Source organism: Vombatus ursinus, unplaced genomic scaffold (assembly GCF_900497805.2).
Source record: "Vombatus ursinus unplaced genomic scaffold, bare-nosed wombat genome assembly UNPS02000749.1, whole genome shotgun sequence".
Classification (NCBI taxonomy): domain Eukaryota; kingdom Metazoa; phylum Chordata; class Mammalia; order Diprotodontia; family Vombatidae; genus Vombatus; species Vombatus ursinus.
This window is the reverse complement of record NW_020940527.1, coordinates 12032810-12057361: the sequence shown is the minus strand read 5'-3', so window position 1 is coordinate 12057361 and position 24552 is coordinate 12032810. Positions and strand designations below refer to the sequence as shown.

The 24552-nt window shown below is 41.0% G+C and overlaps 1 protein-coding gene across 1 annotated transcript in view; it reads right to left on the bottom strand.

The window, feature by feature from the left end:
- The window catches only part of LOC114042653 (heparan-alpha-glucosaminide N-acetyltransferase-like), a 354161-nt gene that overhangs the window by 69608 nt on the left and 260001 nt on the right, over positions 1-24552 (bottom strand). The window contains exon 13 of the mRNA XM_027861344.1: positions 3095-3221. Coding sequence (XP_027717145.1) covers positions 3095-3221 — 127 coding nt within the window. The remainder of the gene's footprint in view (positions 1-3094; positions 3222-24552) is intronic.

Sequence of the window (24552 nt, the reverse complement as noted above, 5' to 3'; positions counted from 1 at the left end):
TCTACACCCTGTTCCTCTCAATCTTCAAATTCTCTGACTCTTATGTCTCATGTGACCTTAGTCACTTAGGTAAGATGGCCTCAGTTTCCTCATCTGTAAAATGAAAGGATTGGATCAGAGGACCTCTGAGGTCCCTTCCATCTCTGGAGCTATGATTTCCTAACTGCTACAATCTCACCTCCACCATGGAGCCTACCCAGATGATTTTAGCCCACAGTGAACACTCCCTCCTCTGAACTCTGAAAGTACCTATTATGTGTCCCACTTATGTAGCATTTTACCATAGGCTGCCTTGTGTTATCTCACATATTACTAATTAATAAAGTTATTTTACTTGTCATGTGTGTCTTACAGAATCCATATCATTACTAGATTATACTTTCCTTGAGAGCTACATGTTTTATATTTCTCTGTTTTCCTCATAGCACTAGCACTAGCAGAAGGCTGGGCACCTAATAGGGTTTCAATATATGCAGGGTGTTTTGAGAGTAGGTGGGTTTTGAAAATTTATTTATAAGTAAATTGGAGCTTTTGGGCTCATTTGTGCCTAGAAAGTGGGAGAAAAGTTAATTTAGGCAGCATAATTTTTAAAATTTTATTTTTATATTTAATTCCAAATTTTTTCCTACCTTCCACCCCTCTCTCATCTACTGTGAAAGCAAGAAACATGATAACCATTATACATATGAAGGTTAAGGGATTTGCCTGTATTAGCCATGTTCCAGAAGGAAAAAGTAGCACAACACTAATCAAACATCTACTATAAGGTACTGTGAGAAATGCAAAGATAAAGAATAAGCCGCAATTCCTGACCTCAAGGTGCTTACAGTCTAGTAATGGGAGATAAGACATATCCACAGATAATTTTTAACATAAAATGTGAAACTACAATAAGAGGTATGTTGGTTCAGAAGACTGAGGGGTTCACTTCTGGCTTGTGTAATTAGAGAAGCTTTTGTCAACCTCTGTCTGCCTCCCTTTCCTCATCTATAAAATGGGGATAATAATAGCTTCTAACTCCCAGGGTTATTTTGAGGATCAAATAAGCTCATAATCATAAAGCACTTAGCACAATACCTGGCACATAGTAAATGCTATATAAATGTTACCTTTCATTATTACTAAATACATATAATACTTCATCTAATCCTCATAGCAACCTTGTGAAGTGGGCACTATAGTCATTATTATCCCTATTTAACAAAAGAAATTGAAACCCATAGAAATTAACTGACTTGCCTGTGATGAGGAAAGATGTTTGGGAGAGCAAATCATAAAAAAGTCTTACATTTCAGGCTCAGGAATTTGGATTTTATTTTACAGTCAATGGGAATCCATTGGGTCATTTAGAGTAGCAAAGGGGAGGGGAGTGTGATGAGGCAGCATGATTGAATTGAGAGAATGTTGGTCCTGGAGGAAGGGAGACCTGGATTTGAATCCCACCTCAAACTCTGTAGTTGTGTGATTTGGGGCAGGTCACTCACCTCTTTGCACCTTGATTTTCCTATCAGTAAAATGAGGGAATTAAGCTCAGTGATCTCTAATTTAAGTCCCTTCCAGGACTAAATCTATAATCCTGTGATCCTATGATCAGTTGAGCTTTAGGCAAATTAATCTGGCAACATTGGGTAAAATGAATGAGAGCAGTGAGGAACTGGTGGGAGACCAGTAAGAAGACAATTGGGGATTCCAGACGAATGGGACTAAATTAAGGTTAGAGCAAAGAGAATGAAGAGAAGTAACAGTAACTCCAGAATAGTAGCAGGGCACTGCTGGGGAGGTTAAGGTGGGAAGGTAGTAGACTAGGAGGAAACAGGCTTGAGAGGAGCCCACCTGGAAGGATACCGAGCAGAGGAAGGCCGCCATCTGGCAACTTACTAGTTTAACGAAATCTCTTTTGCTAAGTCAGTGCTAACGTCAGGTATTTCAAGCACCATTCCCCATTTCAGCACTCTAGTTTCTGTCTTGGCATCATCTCCTTATGGCATGCTAGATATCAGCAGCACTGCCATGAAATCTCCCCATTAGCATTCTGGTGCTACCTCACTGTGATATCCTCTCTAAGTACCTAGTATTGTCATGGAGTTTCTCTTCCTTTGTATCTGCTGATATTTTAAAGTATTCTGTACTTCTAATGCTGTTGGTTTTCTGTATGGCTAATCCTGTCTGTGCTTTATTCTATCCTTAATTATATGTTTCAACCATAGGATGTTGGAGCTGAAAAGGACCTTAGAGATCATCCAGCCCACCCCACTCATTTTACAGATGAGGAAACTGAGGTGAGGCCCAGGGAGGTTAAGTGGTTTGCCTATGGATATTCAGTAGCAAGTGATAGAGCAGAAATTTGAACCCAAGTGCATGGACTCTAAATCCAGTTCTCTTTCTACTAAACCAAGTCTGGCACCTTAATGATACAACAAATTCTGTTTCACTTTCTTTGAATGGAAATTTGGAGGGTGGTCCTTCCAATGCTAAGAGCCTATGATTCAATTATTAGTCTTGCAAACTGATCAACCAGCATCTTCCCACCTTTATTTGGGTTAGTGTTTATTTAGATGATAGGGAAAGAGCTCATAGAACTGAGAGCTGGAAGAGACCTCAAAAGCTTGATCTTAAGTGCTACTCCAGGGTTTCTTAATTTCTGTGTGTGTGTGTGTATGTGTGTGTGTGTGTGTGTGTGTATGTGTGTGTGATGGACCTCTTTGTCATTGTCTAGTGAAGCCCATAGACCCTTTCTCAGAATCATGTTTTTAATACATTTAATTAAAATAAAATGTACAGGATTATATAGGAGACCAATTATATTGAAATAAAAATGCAACTTTTTCCCATCCAAATTTATAGACCCTTGGAAACCTGTGCAAAGAGCCCTGATTAAGGACCTATGATATAATCCGGCCCTCTTTACTTCAGATGAAGTATCTGAGGCCCTGAGAGGATAATTGACTTGTCCAAGGCAATATAAATAGCAGGGTTAGGCCTCAAACTCATGTCCTTTGGCTCCAAACCCAAAGCTCTTAGATATTTGGAGCCAAGTGAGGATCTCATTCTCTCACCATCAAATTTCCCCATAAACTACACTTCTAACAGTTACCTTACAAGATGGGAAACAATACAAATGATTTTCTCCCAGAATCTGCTTGTCAATGTATGCTGCAGCTCCACCTGTACAGTTGAAGTATTTTCCATCATCTCCTATCCCTCCAGGGCCCAGGTAGCCTCTGCAGAGACCAAACACACAATTCACTCTGTCATCTGGATTCTTCCTCCTCCCTCCCTCAACCTTTCCATCTCCAAAATGGGTAGACCTTTTCTTTCCTCTTCAAACTTCATCTCTTTTAATGTGGACTGCCACATAACCTTTGCCATTTTTATCCATCTTAGCTCCGGAATGGACAGAGCTTCCCAGCAAGCTAACATTAATTTCCTCACAGATACCCTGCCAATATCAATCTCTCTGCCTTTTCCCATGACTCATAGATTAGAAGATGTTAGAATTGGAAGGAGCTTTATAGATATCTGATCCAATCCCCTAACTTTACAGATGAGGAAACTGAGACTGATTATTCAGGAACCATCTAATTGACATGGAGCTATACCATGTAACTTATAGATGACACCTCCAAGAATGTTTTTCTGATTAGCCCTACCTAATTAATTATACCCTCTGAATCTCATCCACACCTATGGATTTGGTTTGCACCACTGGTATTGATTTACACTGATTATTATGTTTCTTTATAGATGATCTGATCTTCATGTGGTTGTGTAATAATAATAATAACTGATATTTTGTACTGAATTTTAAATTTTAAGACATTTTCCATACATTATCTCATCTCAACCTCACAATAACCCTGGGAGCTAGGTACTAGAAGTATTATTGTCTATATTTTATGGATGAAGAAATAGAGGTTAAGTGGCTTGCCCACAATGAAACAGCCAATAGTTGCCATATTGAAGTCAGGTCTTTCTGAATCTAAGTCCAGCCCTCTACACACTGCTGTGCTTCCCATCTCTACAGAGAGGCAGTGGACTGAGAATTGCACCTTGGCCAAAAGACTTATGTCTGAGTCCCAACTTTACTACTAACTTGCTATATGCCTCCAGCCACGCTTCACTCTCTGCACTTGTTGCCATGTTCCAACTTCATTCTCCCTCTGCCCTATGGCCTCTTCTCCCCTTAATGAATTTCTCCTGGAGCCTTAATTTTTAGGAAGAGCCCAGACTAACCATTCTTCATTCTCCAGACTTTGACACCATGCTCCCACCTGGGGCATCCTTCCTCTTTCCCTTTAGCTTCTTTTTATCTGTAATCTTCCCCCATAAGAATATAAATTGCTTGGGGGGGTTGGGGAATGTCTTTCTCATAGCTTGTATTTGTATCTCCAGCATTTAGCACAGAGCCTGGCACACTTTAAGCACTTATTAAGTGCTTTCTTACTTGACCGACTTAATTTTGAGCAACCCTCTTAGCCTCAGTTTCTTCATCTGTAAAACCAGGATATTAACACCTGCTCTACTTACTTTGTGTGGTTATTGTGGGATTAATTGAAATTCAATTTTTGGGGCAGTTAGGTGGTGCAGTGGATAGAGCACCGACCCTGGAGTCAGGAGGACCTGATTTCAAATCATAATACTTACTAGCTGTGTGACCTTGGGCAAGTCACTCAACCCCATTGCCTAGCCAAAAAAAAAAGGAAGAAAGAAATTCAATTATTAATGTAAAGCTCTTTGCAACTGCAAAGCACTGTAGAAATGGAATGGGTCGTTAACTGTGCCTTTTTCATTTTTCCAACTTGATTATAAATTCCCTAAGGTCATGGGCCACACAATTCCTCTAGATTCAGCCCCCTTTCCAATAGTATTGAACACTGTAAATTAATATTTTGTAAGCTGACTGATGGCTTTGATGAATTAGAAGTAATAATGATGATACCTTCCTCTCTAATCAGCTCCCCTCAAAATAGCTACCAATAAATTCTTAGAGTAAAAGAGAGACGAAGAAAAAAAGTAGACAAAGGCAGAGAGAGATAGGCGCTGAAGATCTAGAAATATGGGAGAGAAGCATCAGAAGCTAATAGGAAAAAGAGATCAGGGAAAAGGAGGAGAAAGTAGCATAATACCTCTCTCATGTCATTCTGATGTCAGGTCCAAGAGGGAAGAAATTACTTGGTATCTTACATAAATTGCTTCAGCTCTTAACATTGTATATATTCTCAGTTAAATATCTACCAGAGCAGACACTGGTGCTGCTAGTTGGGAATAGAGGGAAGTTGTGTTGAGAAGAAACTGAAAGGTGGACATTTGATAAAGTCTCCCATGCCCTCTTGGTGAAGAAGAGGTAGGTGGCAATATAGTTAGTGAATTCAAGATTGGCTGAATGACTGAACTCAGAGTTGTCATTAGTGGGTCAATATCAGCTTGGAGGGAGGTATCTATTGGAGTGTCCTAGAGATTTTCCTTTGACTCTGTGCTATTCAAGACTTGTATCAGTGATCTGGGCAATACCATTAGAGGTATATGCTAATCAAATGGGCATGTGACACCAAGCTGAGAGGGATAATTAATATGTTGGGTTGGGTGACACAATCAGGATTCAAAAAGATGTAACAGATTAGAACAATGGCCAAAGCTGACAAAATGAAATAGGGATAAATGCTTATGTTTTATGCTTACCCTTTAGGGAAAAAATCAACTTTACATGGGGTAGGCATGGCTAGACAACTGTTCCTAAAGAAAAGATTTGGATTTTGTGGTAGGTGGCAATCTTGAAATGTCAATAGCATAACACATCAGCCCAATTCAATGTTATCAAGAGAAAAATAATATTCTGAAAGGAGATGAGGATTCCTCAGTACCTTTCCCTAATTAGTTCACATTTGGAATACTGTGTTCAGATGGAATTGTCATATCTTGAGAAGGACATAGGCTAGAGGGTATCCAGGAGAAGATAACCAGGAAGCTGGGATGATTAGAGACTTTGTCAAGCAAAGACCAATTGAAGAAATTAGACACAGGAAAAGAGAAAACTTTGGGTGTGACATGATAGGAGTTTTCAAATAACTGAAGGTCAATGATATGGAAGAATGATTAGATTTGTTCTGCTTGGCCCTATAGGGCAAAAAAGGGGGATGATGAGTGGGTTTGATGGAGAGGCTGATTGAAGCTCTATGTCAGGAAAAACTTCTTAACAAGTAGAACTACTAATCCAAGCCAGAATGTGCTACTTCTCAAGATGATGGTTTCCACCTTCTGGAAGGAGGGGCTAGATAATAGCAATTGAGATTGGGATGCTGTTGGGGGAATTTTGGGTTAGACACAGGTTGCAATAGATAGTATCTTTGAGGTTCCTTCCAATTTTGAGATTCTGTGGGATTCATCACTTTTCACCTGTATAGCCCAAAACTGTTCTCACAGCTTCCAGTTTCCTCCTTCTCTGATGATATGTCCTTCATCCAGCTCCCAAAATAATTTTCATAAAAAAATCTGTTACTCTCCTGCTCCAGAATCTGAAGTGGCTCCCTCTAAAATAAAGTACAAACTCCTTAGAGAAGTATTTAAAATGACACACATTCTGGCTCCCACTTAAATGCCCAGGTTTATTTCACCTTATTTCTAGTCATGCCCTCCACATTCTAGCCAAATTGGTCTTCTTGTGCTTTCTAACGTAATATTCCATCTCTCCCACCCCTCTTTCTTTGCACAGGCTGTCTCCGATGCCTGGAATGCACTCCTCACTTCTGTCTCTTAGACTCTGTACCTTCCTCCAAAGCTCGGCTCACATGCTATTTCCCACACAAGGATATTGCTGATATTTGCTGCTCCCATTCCTATCCCTGATCTCCTTGACTCATCTCTGTTTTTAGTGGAGAGAACTTTCCTATGTTGTATCCTCTGGGCAGAATGGAAGTTCCTTGAGGGCAGGAGTTGTTTCATTATTTATTTTTGAATCCCCAGCACCTAGCATTGTGTTTTGTACTTAAGGACAGGCATAAGGTCTGGAGCAGTGATTTCCCTGACACAAGGAATATCTGGATAAGAAAAATCCCTCTACTAATGCAGAATGATGCCATCTCTGCAACCTGTAGTCTTAGAGGGTTACTTAGAGCACTGAGAAGTGGTGACTCGACTGAGGTCACATAAAGAGTCTATGGCACAAACTGGATTAGAATCCAGGTCTTCCTGGAACCAAGGCCAGCTCTATACGACTACATAATGCTTTGCACGTAGTAGGTACCTAATATATGTTTAATTTAATAAGCCCATTCCAACACACACACACACACACACACACACACACATACACACATCCAATGCTTTGCACGTAGTAGGTACCTAATATATGTTTAATTTAATAAGCCCATTCCAACACACACACACACACACACACACATATACACACATCCTTCATGCCTGGGCCCCTCAGTGGGGAAGATGCCAGGACAAGTCCCAAAGGGATGAGAGCTGGGGCTTCCTTAGTGAGCCCAAGGGCGATTCTAGAGAGGGGAGAGGATGAGATGATGGAATGTTTTCTCTGGAACACTAAAGAGAGGTAGAGGGGAGGCAATGTGAAAAACTGTTGCCAGTATTGCTAATTGAAGCCTGCCATCTGTTTCCATGGCTTCCCCTCATTAAGGTATTAGCTGAATACTGTCTGTGTTGCTGATAAGCAGTTCCCAGGTGATCTGTAGAGGGGGGCTCCCCCAATGAGGAGGAAAACTGATTTTGGGGGCACAAACTATAACCTATGATCTTTTACATATATATATATATATATATAGTGTATGTGTGTGTGTGTATGTATGTATGTATATATATACACATACATATATGTATATGTACATATGTGATCATATATATAAGATCATATTTTATATATATATATATCTATTCTGGGGGCACTATCTATAACCTATGATCCCAAGAGCCTGAACACTGGTATAATTAAAATATGCCATTAAAAATATAACCAAAGGGGCACCTACACTCTTCGGCATCTCAATTTCCATACCTGTAAAATGGGGATGATAATACAGCCTACTCTCTTAGGATATATGTGTGAAAGAAAGACAAATATTTGGCAAATAACAGTTATTTAAATGTGGAAAGTAGAAGGGACTGAGCCCGGACACTGGACAAGGAAAGGGAAAATAAGAAGATTGCCTGCTATATGGCAGGTACAATGATGAGTGATAAAAAAAACAAAACATTTTTATGTCCAGGTAAGCTTAGGAATTAAAAGCTATCAGAGATGAGCTATCATCATTCAGTCAGTCAATAAACATTAAATGCCAGGCACCAGAAATACAGAGACAAAAATAATTAAACCGTCACTGGCCTCTGGGAGCTTACATTCTGTCAATTTTATGCTATCATAACTCTTCCTATTGGATCCTCCTATCCTAGTGGTGTTTAGGAGGCCTGGACTGGGAGTTAAGAGGCCTGGATTCTAGCCCCAACTCTCCCACTAACCAGTTATGTGACATTGGTTAAGTAGTTTCTCAGTTTCCTCCTCTGCAAAATGAAGGTGGGGGTGGTTAGATGAAATAATTTCCCATGCTCTTTCTAGCTCAGATATTCTGAACTTTGGTGCCTGTACCCACCAATCTATTGTCTGAGTCTGTTTTCCTTCAAAATCTCTTTTGAGTAATCCAGTGTCTTAACAGAGAAGGCAGGCACAGAGATGATCATCTTGGATTTGAGACAGAGAAAGACAAAATGAAGGGGGTTGCTCATTGCCACCTGATTACCCAGAGATCTCTACTTGTCCTCCCAATGCCAAGATTTCTTGAATTTCTCCAATCAAGCTATTTAAATCAGCACACCCACCCTTCCCTCCTCTTTCCATCCTCCATCTATCAAAGCTCTTGAGTATTTCAGGAAGCTGCCATCGGGAAGGCATCAGGGAGAAGTAAATCAGTGGAGCAGAAATGAAATTCCATCCCCATCCCCCCATTTCATTATAAAGTTCGCAATAGCAGCAGCAGTGATTGGGCCCCGTGTCCTAGCAAATACAGCTGCTATTTCTGGATGGCAAATGAGATTAGAGTCATGGACTACAGCAGCCTGGATCTCCAGAGAAGGGGTGGGACAGGAGAAACGCTAAAAGGTGGAAAAAAACCGGGGCCCTGACCAGCAACATGGCAGTGGGGAGTACTTTGAACTAGGAAAACACTAGAAATATTGACCTGTAATGACTTCCCTGTGCAACAATGAGTGTGCTATACTGGACTTGGAGTTAAAAGACCCTTGTTTCTACCACTTACCGGCTTTGTGACTATAGGCAAGTCACTAGACTTATCTGATCTTTAATTTTCCATCTGTAAAATGGCCATGCTGATTCAGCCACTCCTATATAACAAGATTGTTATGAAACTCAAATGAATTAATGTATATAAAATCCATTTAGAACCAAAAGGTATATAAAAGTGACTTAGTTAATTTGATTCTATAAACCTTAATTAAGACTCTCCAATATGCAAAATACTGTGCTAGGTGCTGGGGATAAAAGACACAAACAATCCCTGCTCTAAAGAAGCTTCTCTTCCACTGGGTGTGGGGCGAGAAGAATGGTACATGCAATAAGTACAGAAGGAGCATTTCATAGAAGAGGGGGTAGGTATGCTGGCCCTGGAAGGCAAACAAAGATTCAGAGAGAAAAGACAAAAAGGGACTGTTTTCCATGCATGAGGGAAGAGCTCTTGCAAATGTTTGGAGGAGGGAGATAGTTGAGAAAGAACTAATAGTCCAGTTTGGCTGGAACATAGAGTTCATGAAAGGGAGTAGTATGAAATAAGCCTAGAAAGATAGATGGGAGACAGGTTGTGGAGGGCCTTAAATGCTGGGTCGAGGTTTTTTTTTTTTAATCCTAGAAACAATGAGGAATCATTGCATATTTTCCAACAAGGGCATAACATGGTCAGACCTGTGTCTTAGGAAGATATTTTTGGCAGCTGTGTGGGAGAGGTTTCAGAGGAAGAGGGAGACTGGAATCACAGTGATCAACTAGAGGGCTATTGGAAATAGACCAGATGAGAGGTGATGAGGGTCTGAACTAGGCTGGAGGCTATGAGTAAAAGGAAAAGGGGACAGATGTGAAAGATGTTGTTGAGATAGAATTGAAGAGCTTTGGCAACTGGCTATAGGAGAAAGAATGGAACTGATAAATGGGAAGAGTCCAAAGTCATGAATCTGAGTTAATGGGAAGTTGGTGGTTCTCTCAACAGAAATACAGAAGTTTAAAGGAAAGAAGGATTGTAGCAAAGATAATTCATTTTCTTTTGGAAATGTTGAGTTTGAGGTGCCAAGGAGACATCAAGGTGGCAATTGATGATGCAGGACATCTCATCCAGGCTTAGATATACAAATTTGGGAATCACCTTCATAGAGATGGCAATTGAACCCGTAGGAGCTAAAGAAATTCAGGGAGAGAAAATGGAGAAAGAAAAGAGGGCCCAATATAGGGCTTAGGGACATTGAGATATGGTATGGAAGAAGAGTGATAATCCAATAAATTAGCCTTGGCAAAGCAGGTAGTTAGAAGAAGGTCCAGGAGAGAGCATTATCCTGGGAAACAATTATGATTATTATGGGGAAATAACAATAACAACTAGTATATAATGCTTTGAGATTCACAAAGCATATGTCATTTGGTCCTCACAACAACCCTGTGAGACAGGTGTTGTTCTTATCTCCATTTTATAGATGAGGAATCTGAGGCAAAGAGAGGGTTCAGTGACTTGCCCAGGGTCATGTGGTTAGTATCTGAGGCAAGATTTAAACTCAGATCTATCCTGACTCCAAGTCCTGTGCACTATCTACTGTGTCACATAACTAATAGAAATTACCTTTCCCATATAACAAATGGGGATATAATATAGCCAACAGCTCAATAATTAAGAGTAGCTAGATGAAGATCTGAACCCAGAACTCCCTTGACATTGAGTTCAACTCCTTGCCTTGTAAGGTGTTCCTTTTCCCAAAGCATCAAAAAATTGGATGGACTTTCTAATGCCCAACTGGACCATTAGCTCAAGCTCTTTCAGTGCTGCCTGATAGACAGTGTTCAACTGCTCAGAATCTATGGAATGTTTCTGGGATTCCCCTAGATGTCCCTGGGGTTTCCATTTCCCTAGTAAGTCATCTCTGTTTAAATCCACAACACTGCTTGCCACACCAGGACAGGAAGGAGCCACTGTTTCAAAGAATGAGTTTATCTTCCACTCTCTGGTGCAACCTTCCTTCCCCAATCCCCCCCACCTCACCAAGTCAGGAACACAGGATGTGGGAGTGGAAGGAACCTTAGAAGTCATATAGCTCTAGGCTAATACCTTTGTTCACAGAGACTGAGTCCCCTGATAAAGAAGTTTTATGCCTGAAGTTGGGAGATCCAGAAGCCAAACCAAGGTCCTTGGACTCCCAATTCCAGGCCTCTTTTTCCAATCCACCCTCCTCCAATCCACCCTTCTCCCCTTAAGGACTAGGGTATAATTCTGAGGCACTGAGACAGTGGGAGGGAAAGACCAGGGTTTGCAATTCATCTGCCTCTCTGAGGGGAGGAGGGGGAGAGACTCAGCTCCAAACCTAGACAGCTCAAGAGCCTCAGATCTCATGTGGACCCACTCAGCCAGAAAAAGGGGAATTCAATAACCTAATCGCCTAAAATGTAGACAGTCAGAACTTGGAAATTTTGCTCTAGACTCTGTACCCCCAAACTGCCAGGGATGGCCAGACTACAGTGCCTGCTCCTCTTTCCTACACGTGCTTGAATTCTTATGAGCTTGAGAACGATTTATGCACAAGGGGAGAATACATATATAACAGAGGACCAGCATATTCAGAGTGGTAAAATAAATTAAGTTGCCCAGTGCACTTACAGAGCCACTCTTGAGCTTAGTAAATCTACCTAGCTTTAAGCTCAATATTCCCCTGAAACTGTGATGACACTTGGGTCAGGCCCCTTGGACTCCTGGCCATTAGCCATCTTTGAATCAAGAACTCTGAACTACCCCACAAATAATCCTTCCACTTGACCCAGTTTGAGCCAACCTGATCTGCTTACTGTTCCCTTAACTCAGTAGCCCATCTCTTGCCTCCCTACCTTTATACAGGCCATCCACCACATCTGGAAGGCACTTCTTTATGTTCACCTTTGAGAAGCCCAGCTTCCTTTTTTGGCTCAGCTCATCTCCACAAATAAAGCCTTTCCTAATCTTTTTCATTGTTACTGCTAGGTCCCTAGCTCAAATAATGAATCCCAAGAGAAGTGGTTCCATTATTCAGACCAGCACTGCATATTTCCATTGGGCTGGAACCAATTACCATATTTTACATATCATTATAACTTCAGATAGTAATGAGACCACTAATGAGACCACTTCACCATTGTTCGCACTAATCAGGTCCTAGCTACCTGTTTCTCTGATTACATATTGAATATGCTCAGTAACTTAAATTCTTTGAAATCAAAAACTGTTTTCATTGTTTCATTGAATAACACTTGATAAATGCTTCTTGGATTGAATTGGTTGGAATCAGTCCCTCCCCAATCAGAATAGTGGCTCTTCCCACCCTTCATGTTGGCTTGGTTCCATCCAGTTCTACCCCACCTCTCACCCCTGCAGGATATATTCTATTGGTAGGTTTAAAAATTCATGCCACATACTCCTCCAATGGCTACTTCCACTTGGTTGGGCCTTGGCACTCTATCTACCTATTTGTGCCCAAACAGTGGTAGAGCTTTCTGAGCTCATATTGGTCTGATCAGTCACAATCAGAAACACTGTACATTGACACTGACATAGTGATGTCATTTTGGTCCTCTTTGAGTATGAAGGACAAGAAGTACCTATTCTAGATAGTCAATGATTGAGTCTTCTCCTAACTCTTACCTAACTCCCCAACTCTCACCCAAGGGAGGTGTACATAGAATATGTGCTTAGCAGACCTACCTCATAGAATTATTTTACAAATCTTAAAAGTGTTTTGTAAATGTGTGTGTATATATATCTATATCTACATCTATATCTATATCTACATATTTACATATTATGGGGGGATAAAGTAGTATTTGTTTTTATTGTTGTTGTTGTTTGGTTTGGGTTTTTTTTTTTCAAACTGTACCTGTGAGGAGTAGGGAGCTCCTACCAAGTAACTTTCTCTACTAGTGTAGGTCAGTGCATTCTCTGCAACTTATAGTCTTAGAAAGATGTCTGTGAGTACTAAGCAGTTCAATTACTTTCCCAGGGTCACAGAGCCAGTACATATCAAAGGTAGTACTTGAACCCAGGTCTTTCTGAATCCAAGGCCAGTTATCTCTCCAATGAGCCAAACTGCCTTCTCTCACTAAACTAAGATTGAATACAATTTCCTGTTACTTAACTCTCCCAAAAAATTTTTACCATGGCAACCCCTTTGGTCATAAGTAGCCCTTGGCAATGAAGAAGGCCTTCTCCATTACCTACCCCTTGCATCTGATGGAACCGTGATGTCACCAGAGCACTTAAATGTTATCCAGTGATACTTGCAATCACTTTCCCCTTTGATTTAGCTGAGTGTTTGGGTAACTAAACACCAGGTTACAAATCAGGCACATTTATATTCAGGATACCTAGCTGGCTTCCTCCCTTTCACTTTCCTTGGACCATTAAACACAAAGAGGCATAACTCTGTGCAAATAACTTGGAGATGAGAATTGGGGCTTCCATTCAGTAGCACAATGTTCTAACTTGGTATCTATTATCCAAAAGATGGAGTTTTATTATTTGAGAAGGTGCCATCTGTGATTTATGGCCTCATATTAGCCTTCTCGTAGTAAGATATTAGACTATCATCCTCTGTGAGGCACAATCTGAGACAGAGAAACATACCACATTCATCTTCCTCTCTATCTAGGACACTTCTTTCCATCTATTGGTTTTTGTTGCCATATCATTTCCTCATAATCAATTTGATTCAAAGGCTGTAATGGCTTAGGACTAGGTGCACTTGGGGTTTTGTCTGCCTACTTCCAAGTTGTCAGGAAGCATTGCATTTCAACTTTTTCAGGAGAGACCAAATTGAGGGGTGGTCTGACTAAAAAAGAGCAGCAGGCACAAACAGAATGAAGACCACTAGGATGGACTCAAAATGGCAGTGCCTTTTTGGAAATGTTAAGCCAGCTTTCCATCCCAGACCAACTTATCCTGATCCTTTGTAGGTCCCAGAGATTTGAGTGCTGGCTGCAAAAAATAGACATGAGGACAAATATGGTGTAGAAGAAATGGAATTCAAGTTGGAATCAAGAGAACTAGAAAAACACTAAATCTATCATTATTGTGTGACTATTGGCAAGTTAATTAAATCCTCTGATTCTTAGTTTACTCTTCTATAAAATGAGGATAATGATGCTTGTACTTTCTATCTCACAGGACTAATGAGAAAAAGGTTTTGTAATATTTAAAGTATAATAGAAATATGAGTCATTTTTGTCATATTACATCTTCTGATACTGTTCTGATACCAATCCAGTGAATACCATGCATTATCTGTGGATCGTACATAGCCTATATAGCAGCTTCAGCAGTCTCCTTGCCCTGATAAAATGAAGATGCTACAGAAGATCCAGCCCATTGGGCCACCCTGTCAAAGGTAAGACTGCAATAATGGCCTCTTCTCCCAGTGGTGGGGAGTTTGAATGATCAACTAGCCACCAACTCGCTAGACATTCCCTCCAGCATGAATCAGAGATAGTTCTTGAGCCCTGACCATGTTCAAGCTCTTTTCTCCATCCTCCCCATTAGAACCTTATAAAATCTACCCTGCTTTGGACTTTCAAGCATTCCTGAGGAAAAGACCAGAGCTGAATATGAAATCTGACTTTCAAATACAAGACTCAAGTGAAACATGGAAGAGACTTATTAAGGTTGAACTGTTTACATTCCTGCAGGAAAAGATGAGATTTGTAACTCATGAGTCCTTTGTCAGTATTAGGGTAATGGGAGGGAAAAAAATTATATGTATGTATAGATAGATTGATAGAGGGCACAGGGTGAGTTGAAGATGAAGGGATGGTATCTGGAAAATAAAATTAAGAGATGAGAGAGGATGATACTGGGAGAAGGAGAAAGGGAGAAGTAGAATGGGGTAAATTATCTCACATGAAACAGACCAGAAAAGGCTTTTACAGCGGAGGGGAAATATGGGGGAAGGTCAGAGGGAATGAGTGAATCTTATTCTCATAGGATTTGGCTTAAGGGGGGAATAACATACACAATGGGGTATGGAAATCTATCTTATCCCACAGGAAAATAAGGGGGGAAGGGGACAGGAGAGCAGGGGGTTGATAAAGGGGAGGGCAGATTGGGAGAGGGGATGGTCAAAAGCAAACACTTCTGAGGAGGGACAGGGTCAAAAGAGAGAATAGAATAAATGGGGGGTAGGATAGGATGAAGGGAAATATACTTAGTTTTTTCACAACATGACTGCTATGGAAGTGTTTTGCATAACTACACATCTATAACCTGTATCGAGATGCTTGCCTTTTCAATGAGGGTGGGTGAGGAGGGAGGAAGGGAGAAAACTTGTAACCCAAAGTTTTAAAAACACATGTTAAAACTAAAACTAAAACTAAAACTAAAACTAAAACTAAAACTAAAATAAAATAAAATCTACCCTGCTTTAAGGGGGGGGGGGAATAATTCTGCCCAGTGTATCTTTCCTATGTCCACCTCCCTTCACATTGTGAATCTTCTTCCTCAATAATGCTTGCTTGCTTCATTTTCTCTTTGCCCACTCCTTTCTTGAGCTATATTTCATCTTTGTGGTGCTTCACCTCCCAGCCATACCAGTGCTCTCAAAAGCAACTGACCTGGCACTATCTTGGCAGCCACCCCATCTCACAAGCTACATCTTAGAGAATGTAGAACTCAAGAGTTAGACTGGAAATCTTAGGCCCTGATAGTAGGGCCCCCTCCCTTCTTCCCAGCACTAGGGCTATGACTAGGGCTCCACCTCAAACCATGTACTCCATAATCTTTCCCCTGGCAATATAAATGGCATATAAGGGAGAGTGCTCCCTGTTCTTGCACTGTACTTTACAATCCCAAACCTCACTCAAACTATAAGACAGCCCATAACTAATTTACAGAGATTTTGTAGTTTCCACGCCCTTGTTGCCTTGACTCTTTCAGCCTGGTTTTCCTCCTTTCCACCTTACAGAATCCCTGACTTCTAGATACTAACTGTTTCAAAACTCTGACCCCACTAAGGAGATGAACTCCCAGATCACTTATACTGGACCCTGCTTAGCTCTTTCAAGGTCTAAACCCTCCCCAGACCAGCCCCAGAGTCAGGACTAGCATAAGGAAACCCAGATTTTGTCCCAGGGGCTGACACCTGGGGAAGCATACTACCTCCAATCCTGCCCCTGGCATCATACTTTCTGAGGTCTGCAACAGTCAGGCACCTTCCTTTCCTCAGTCCCACTTACAAAAATTGCCACCAGGCTTGGAGAGTTGCACAGTCTCAGTAAGGAACAGAGGGAAGAAAATATTACCAGTGGCACTGGCTACCATGGGGACTGCTTTCCCCATTGGCAAACTGAGCCCAAACCATATCCATTCCTATCCTGTTCGTCCTTTTTGCTGTGTACTTTGAAACTCTCCTCCACTGTCAAATTCACCTTCATGTTAACATTTATAAAGGATCACTGCTCTACAGCTGGAAAGGATCTCTGAGGCCATCTCATCCAACTGCCTCATTCTATACGTGAGGGCATCGAGGTTCAGAGAGGCTAAGTGATTTATACAAGGTCATCCAGATCAGAAGTGGGATTTGAACTCAAATCCTCTAATTCCTGAAACATTACACTTTCCACTATTCCCCAGCCTGGTATTCACTGAAACTGAGCTTTCCTCTGAAGATACCTCATCTATTGGCATCCTCTGCCAGCCCGTACTGCTGTCCTCACTTCCCTCTCCCTGGGACACACAAGGTCAACAGGGAAAGTTGGCATGTTCCTCACCCCCTTTCATATCCTCTCCCTGCCCCTATCACTTACCAACCACAACCCTTCCCTTAAAGTTCACTCTAACCTGTCCAGCTCATTGTTGCTGTTATTTATGAACTTCAGGCTCACCCTTCCTCCTCTGCACACTCTTCAGTTGTGTATATGGACACACACAGACAGAAGCACATAAGGGAATAACTGATTCAATAGAACCCGGCAAGTGTCATTTGAGGGCCAGCTCCATGCACTGTGCGAGGCACTGTGGGAGATGCAAAGATGAGTAAAACATAGATCCAGTCCTCAAAGAGTTGGTAGTTGGGTTAGGTAGCTATTAGGGAGGAATGGGATGGGCACTGGGGAGTTGGCATGTGCTCTATCACAAACTTGGAGGCCATGTTTTAGTTTTTCAGTGTGATTCTATTGGGCCTATACCAGAGAAAGCCCCTTCTCCCAGCCTTGAGTACCCTCCAAAACCTTTAAGACCCTCATGACATCTCTAAATCTAAATGTCATTCCCATCCTCTATTTCCTTGTTACCAAAACCTCTTCCTCTGCTCACAACTGAAGGTGACCTAAATGAGAGGGGGAGAAAGGGCCACTTCCCAAAGTCCTGAGAGAATAAGCAGATGGGCAACTCCCTCCTCCAGCTTCCTCTCATGAAACATTTTTTTTTGCTTTAAATCCATCCAATTAGCTCTTGATTCTAAGAAACATCTGCTAATGTCAATTTCTTTTGCTGTATCTTTCTTTCTTTTTTGCCTTTGTTTTTCCCGAATTAACAGATTTGAAGGATTATCCTTCGGTAGCCTACAAAGACCTGGTACACCTTGAAGAGGTTTCTCATCTAGGCTGTTTTTCTGTTGAGTACCTTGAAGCCTATGGCACATCAGGTGGGATGTGATTATAAAACTCTCTCACAAAGAGGCAAATTACCATTATTCTCCTTTTCTGAAAGCAAGAGAGGGCTTTTATTTCTCCTGCAAAAGCTACCATCTAGCTAGCCATGGAAAGATGCCCTCCATGAAAATAGGCCAGTATCTGGGAGAGAGCAAAATGAAGATTTCTTTCTTAAGCAGGTTGGGGAAATTGGGTCTGCTGGAGAAAATGGGTTATCATCCTCAATCTATAGTGATTTATGAAGTCACCCCGTCATTTTCGTAAACTCTGTTCTTTTATCAATAAAATCAATGAAAACAAATTTGAAAACAGGATGATTTGAAATCTTTGTTGGAAAACTCACGCATTTCAAAGTCCTCACTCTTCAAAGAGCTGCATCTAAAAGGGATTAATGGCATTCGTGTCTGGGCAGCTGCCCTTGGGGAAATAAAAAGATATATGGGCCTCAGAATGCAGCCCACTTTGCTGGGATCTCTCACTCACTCTCTGCTACCCACACCTATGGAAAGCAGACAAACAACATAAGTGGATTTGAGTGGGGGTTGGGATGGAAACAGAATAGCATTCATAGAAGGATAGTCATTTCTTCTTCACATAAACAAATAAGAGATAACATTGGCATGTTATGAACTGATCAGAGTGGGCCATGCTTTGGTTGTGACTCTAAAAGTTGTAGCTGATATGCCCCAGCCATGCTCTCCACAGCTACCAGTCACTCACATTTCCACTATAGTAGACGGCAGTGCTCAAATAGTCCTGAAAAGGCTTACGGCTCTCATCTGGCCTGTATGCTAGCAAAGCAATTACCACAGAAACAAAGGAAGGGCCTCACCTCTCTTTTTGCTACCTGATTGTGACCTGGAGCACCTTTAGAATATGTAAGCAGGTGTTGATCAGTGAGTCAATAAGCATTCTTAAGCACCTAATATGTCAGGCACTGTCCTAAGTGGTAGGGATAGAAAAAGAGGCAAAAAAAAAATAGTCCCTGCCTTTGAGGAGCTCACAATTTAGTGGAAGAGATAACAGGCAGACAAATATGTACAAATAAGTTATGTATAGGATAAATAGGAAATAGCAGATATGTGGGTTTCTGAAGTCATTTCTTCATTGATAATAGAATGAAACCTTATCATAACATGGTATATTATTATGTCATTTGGATATTGCCACTGTGTAAGCATATGCCTATACCATGATAGGGATAGGGTTAGAGTTAGGGTCTGGACCTATGATTTCCTTGGTAAAAGGAACTTCCAGGTGAAGAAATAATTTCCATGATTGCAGGTAGGCACCTTCTTTGCAACTTTTAGCCTTAAAGAAGAGGTTCTTAATTTTTTTTTGTGGCATAGACAGTTTTGGTAGTCTAATGAAGCCTGTGGACCTTTCTCAGAATATTTTGTTGCCTTTGTTCACAACTGAAAGAACTACAAAAATTCAGTTAGAAGTTAGTGAAAATAAAGCTGCCTTTTTTTCCTCATCTGTATTCACTGACCCTCATCTTCCCCACCTCCCCTGCCCCACCCTGACCCCAGGTTGAGAATCCCCATTTTAGTGAGTCATCTTGTATCCTGAGAGGTTAGATGAGTTGTCCAGGATCACACAGTCAGAATGTAAGAGGTAGGATTTGAATCCAGATCTCCAGGGCTCCAGGACCAGATCTCTATCCACTGCTGCATGCTTCCTTTCATGCTGCACTACTGTTTCATACAGTAAATGCTACATGAATCCTCAACCATTGCTTGTGTGACATGGCTGAGTCACTTCAAGATGCTTGTTGTCTTTTGCTAGACAAGCTCCAGCTTGGCAGTGTCCCTCACAAAAAGTGGCCACTACAGATAATCACCCTGTTTGCCTCAGTTTCCTCATCTGTAAAATGGGCTGGAGAAGGAAATGGAAAACCACTCCAGCATTTTTGCCAAGAAAAACCCAAATGGAGTCAGAGAGAGTCGGACACAACTGAAATGACTGAAAACAACAACAAAATGTTAGCTACTATTATCATTAATATAATCCCATATCACATAAGATATTATTAGCTGCCATATCACACTGTTGCCTCAAATTAAAGTTGAAGTCCATTAAACCACTAGTTTATTTTCAGATGAACTGCTGTATAACCATGTCTCCTTCCCACACCATATTTTACTTGTGTGATAGATTTTTGAGTACAAATATAAGGATTTACATTTATCCCCATTATATTTCATCTTACTATATTCAGCGGAACATTTGAGTCTCTCTTGATCTTTGGGGTCCTGATTCTATCATCAATATAGTAACTCTTCCTCCCAACTTCACCATGTTAAATTAGATGAACTTGCCATCTATTTCTTCACCCAACTCATGTATTTAAAACTAAAATAACCATCGAGCAGCACCAAGGACAGATCCCCTCAGCCACTCCAATAGACACTTCCTCCTCCCAAGTTGGCTTTGACTTATTAATGACTACTCTTCAGGTCCAGTCAATCAACCTGTTCCAAATCTATCTAATTGTACTTTGTTAAATGTTTTACTAACATCTGGATAAACATATCTATAATATTCCTCTGATCGCTCAGTCAAGAGACCCTGTCAAAAACAAGGATGAGGGGGGCAGCTAGGTGGTGCAGTGGATAAAGCACCGGCCCTGAAGTCAGGAGGACCTGAGTTCAAATCCGGCCTCAGACCAAACACTTGACACTTACTAGCTTTGTGACCCTGGGCAAGTCACTTAACCCCAATTGCCTAAAACAGAAACAAAACAAAACAAAAAAAAAAGGATGAGGTGAGTCGAGCAGGACGGGGTTTTGATGGAGACAGCCTGACCCTTTGTGACAAACATTTCCTTTTTCAAGTATGCACTAACCATTCCTTAAAAGTATATATTGTAGAATTTTGCAAGGAGTTAAGAAAAAGCCACTGGTCTGTAATTAGTTGTTAGTAACTGTTGTCTTCCTCTAAAAGATGAGAGGACAACACTTGCCCTTCTCTACTCCTGTAGTCCCTCCCCTGTTCTTTAATCTTTCAAAGATATTGATGGTGGTCTCAGAAATCACATCTGCCTGTCCTTTTAATACACGTGGATATGGTTCATCTGGTCTTAGTGACTTGTACTTATTTAGGGCAGCTGAATGCTTTCATGATATTTCCCTCTTTATCTTGGGTATCATATTCCCATTAGCCATTTCAGTTGCAGCCTTGCCTTTCCAATGTGAACATAATCCTCCTTGGCAAAGAAAACAGAAGCAAAATAACAATTTATCATATCTGCCTTCTCTGTTATCTTTTATCATCATCATTCCATCTACCATGAGCAGTGTTCCAATCCTTCTTTGATTCATTCACTCAATCATTTCCCCCCAAAGCATGTATTGTCTAATGTGTACAAGTCACTGTGCTAGGTGCTGGGGCTGCAATAAAATAATCTGAAAAACTCAGTCACTGACATTAAGATGCCAGCTTTCTACTGAAGGATGAAATATTTACACAATGCAAGGTAATGTACAAGGCAATTTGAGAAAGGGACAAATGGCTAAAAATTAGAGACCAAGAAGGCTTCCAGTAGGAGATGGTAACTTAGTAGAGCTGTGAATGAAACCAAAGATTCTATGAGATAGGAATGAGCAAAGAGTATATTTTAATCAGAATACAGACTGTGAAAAGGCATGGGAAATTGAATGCCAAATAAAGGGAACAGCCAGTAAAACAGTGTCACTAGAACTTAAACATGTGTTTGAAGGAGTAATATGAAATGCCTGGAGATGTAGGCTAGAGTCAGACTTTGAAGGACTTTAATTAGCAGCACCAAGAGTTGGTATAATAACTATCCTAGGGACAATGAAGAGCCACTGAGGAGTCTTGAGCAGTAGAGTGACATCCTCACTTTTCCCCTAACATATCTTAAGGAATCTTTTTTGTGTCCTGAGCTGTTCTTGCCAGTCTCTGTTCATACTCAGTTTTAGCACAAAACAGTCACTTGAGATAGGCTGATTTACCAATTAGTAAATTGCATTCTCCTCATAATTCCATAGCTTCCTTTTTCCATTGCCCAGGTCTAAGAGGACCATTGCCACAGCACTTCTGATTCAGTGGACTCTTCCACTTTTCTGACAGAGTTGGAAGGGACCTCAGAGGTGATCTAGTCCAACCTGTACTCAAGGAAGAAGCCCTCCTGCAACACCCCGAGTTCAAATCCTACTTCTTCCATGTAATACTTGTATGCCTATACCAAGTCACTTAACCTCCCTGGGCCTCAGTTTCCTCATTTGTTAAAAAAGGAGGTATGATTAGATGTCCTCTGAGGTCCCATCCAGCTCGGGAGCTACAGTCCACAGTCTCTAACAAATGGCTATCCAGCTTTTATCGAAGACCTCAAATGAGGGGAACCCAATATCTTTTGGGGCAACTCATTCCACTTTGTTCTTGTTGTTCAGTAGTTTCAGTTATGAGAGACTAGAATTGGGAAAACCCATCAGGAAACAGTTCTAACAGTCTAGACTAGTGATAACTATGGTGGTCAGAAGCTCTATCCACTGTACCACCTAGACACCCTAGAGGATTACTTGCTCAGTGTAAATAAACTACCATGTATTATAAAAAATTATGCAGGGAAGGTATAAAAGATGCCACTAAAGAAATGTGTGGCCAAAAAGGAAGACTATTGATCATCTCAAGGAAGAATCCCTCTTACAGGATAACAAGAGAGCACTTGAGTGCAAGCCAGAGAAAGACATCACTCTCCACCCCCACCCCCCAGGAAACCATGTGGATCCTCATAATTAATTTGTGGAAGAACTTGGATGAGAGTCACACAAGATAAGAAGTCATAGATAGATTGCAATTTGCATTGTAGAGATTGCTCACATGAGTTAAATCATGGATCCATTGGAAATTTGAGTTTTATAATTCCCTCTAAGTCTTCTCCAGAGTAAAAAATCACAAATTCCTTCATCTGAGCCTGATATTGGCATGATCTTAAGGCCCTTCACCATCTAAGTCATCTTCATCAGGACACTCTCCAGTTTATGAGTAACCTAATAACTCTACATTCGATCTGGCTGATAAATTAATCAATCAATAAACATTTATTAAGCACCTCCTATCTGCCAGGCACTGTGCTAAAAGTTGAGGATACAAAAAGAGGCAAAAGTCAATCCTTGCCTTTGGGGACATTACAATCTATTGGGGGAGACAACATGTCACCAAATACATACAAAACAAGTTATAGATAGGGTAAAAAGAAAATAATTTCTAGAGGGAAGACACTGAAATTAAGATATATTAGCAAAAGTTTCCTGTAGAAGACGGGATTTTAGTTGGGACTTAAAGGAAGCTCAGGAAGGGGAGAATTCCAGGCATAGGGAACAACCAAAGAAACTGCCCAGAGTGAAGAGATAAGAGTATGTTGTTAGTGGAATAGCCAAGAGGCCAGTGTCACTAGATCAAAGAGTATATTGGGAAGGGGTAACATGTAAGAAGATTGGAAAGATAGGAAGGGGCTATGAAGGGCTTGAATGCCAAGCCAAGTATTTTGTATCTGATTCTGGAGGCAATAGGGAGCCAATAGAGTTTCTTCAGCAAGTGGGGAGATGTGATTGGACCTGTGTTTTAGGAAAATCATTATAATGGCTGAATGGGGGATAAATTGGAGTGGGGAGTGACTTGAGGCTCCCAGTAGGCTTTTGCAATAATCTAAGTGTAAGGTGATAAGGGCATGGATTAGGGTGGTGGCCATCTCAGAGAGAGAAGGACCAGTATTTGAGAGATGTTCAAAGGTAAAATCTACAGGCCTTGGTAACAGATTGAATATGGGGGAGGGAGGTAAGAGAGTGTGAGGAGCCTCAAACGACTCCTAGGTTGCGAGCCTGAGGGACTGGGAGGATGGCGTTGCCCTCTCCAGCAAAAGAGAAGGTAGAAGGGGAAAAGGTTTGGGGGAAATATAATGAGTTCTGTTTTGGACATATTGGGTTTAAGATGTCTACTGGATTACCCATTTTGAGATGTCTGAAAGGCAGTTGGAGATGGGAGATTGGAGATCAGCAGAAAGATTGGGGAAGGATAGATAGAGCTAAGACTCATCAGCATAGATGAGATCACCAAGTGAAAGTAGTTCAGAGGGAGAAGAGAAGGAAGACCAGGACACAACACTGAAGGTCACTTGTGGTTAGAGGGTACGATTTGGAGGAAGATCCAGAAAAGGAGACACAGGAGTGGTCAGGTAGGTAGGAAAACCAGAACAGAGTGGTGTCCTAAAAACCTAGAGAGAAGAGAATAGAAAGGAGGAAAGAGGGATCAGCAGTGTCAAAGGCTGCAGAGAGGTTAAGTAGAATGACGATTGAGATTTGGCAACTAAGAGATTATATTAATTCCTTTGGAGAGAGCAGAATATAGAAGTATTAGTATCTTCCTGATCCTGAACATTATACTATGCTTCTCTTAATTCAGCTTAAGATTGGATTTGCTTTTTTTTTTTTGCTGACAAATAATATTGTTGGCTCATTTATCTTTTAGTCCACTAAACCTTGTTCCCATATTGATATTTTCCAGATAAACTGCCATCTAGCCATATATCCACCACCTTCTGCTTTTGACATTCATTTTTTGAACCCAAGTGTAATACTTTGCATTTGTCTGAATCAAATTTCATCTTCTTAGCTCCAGCCCTATGTTCTACCAGTTGAGAT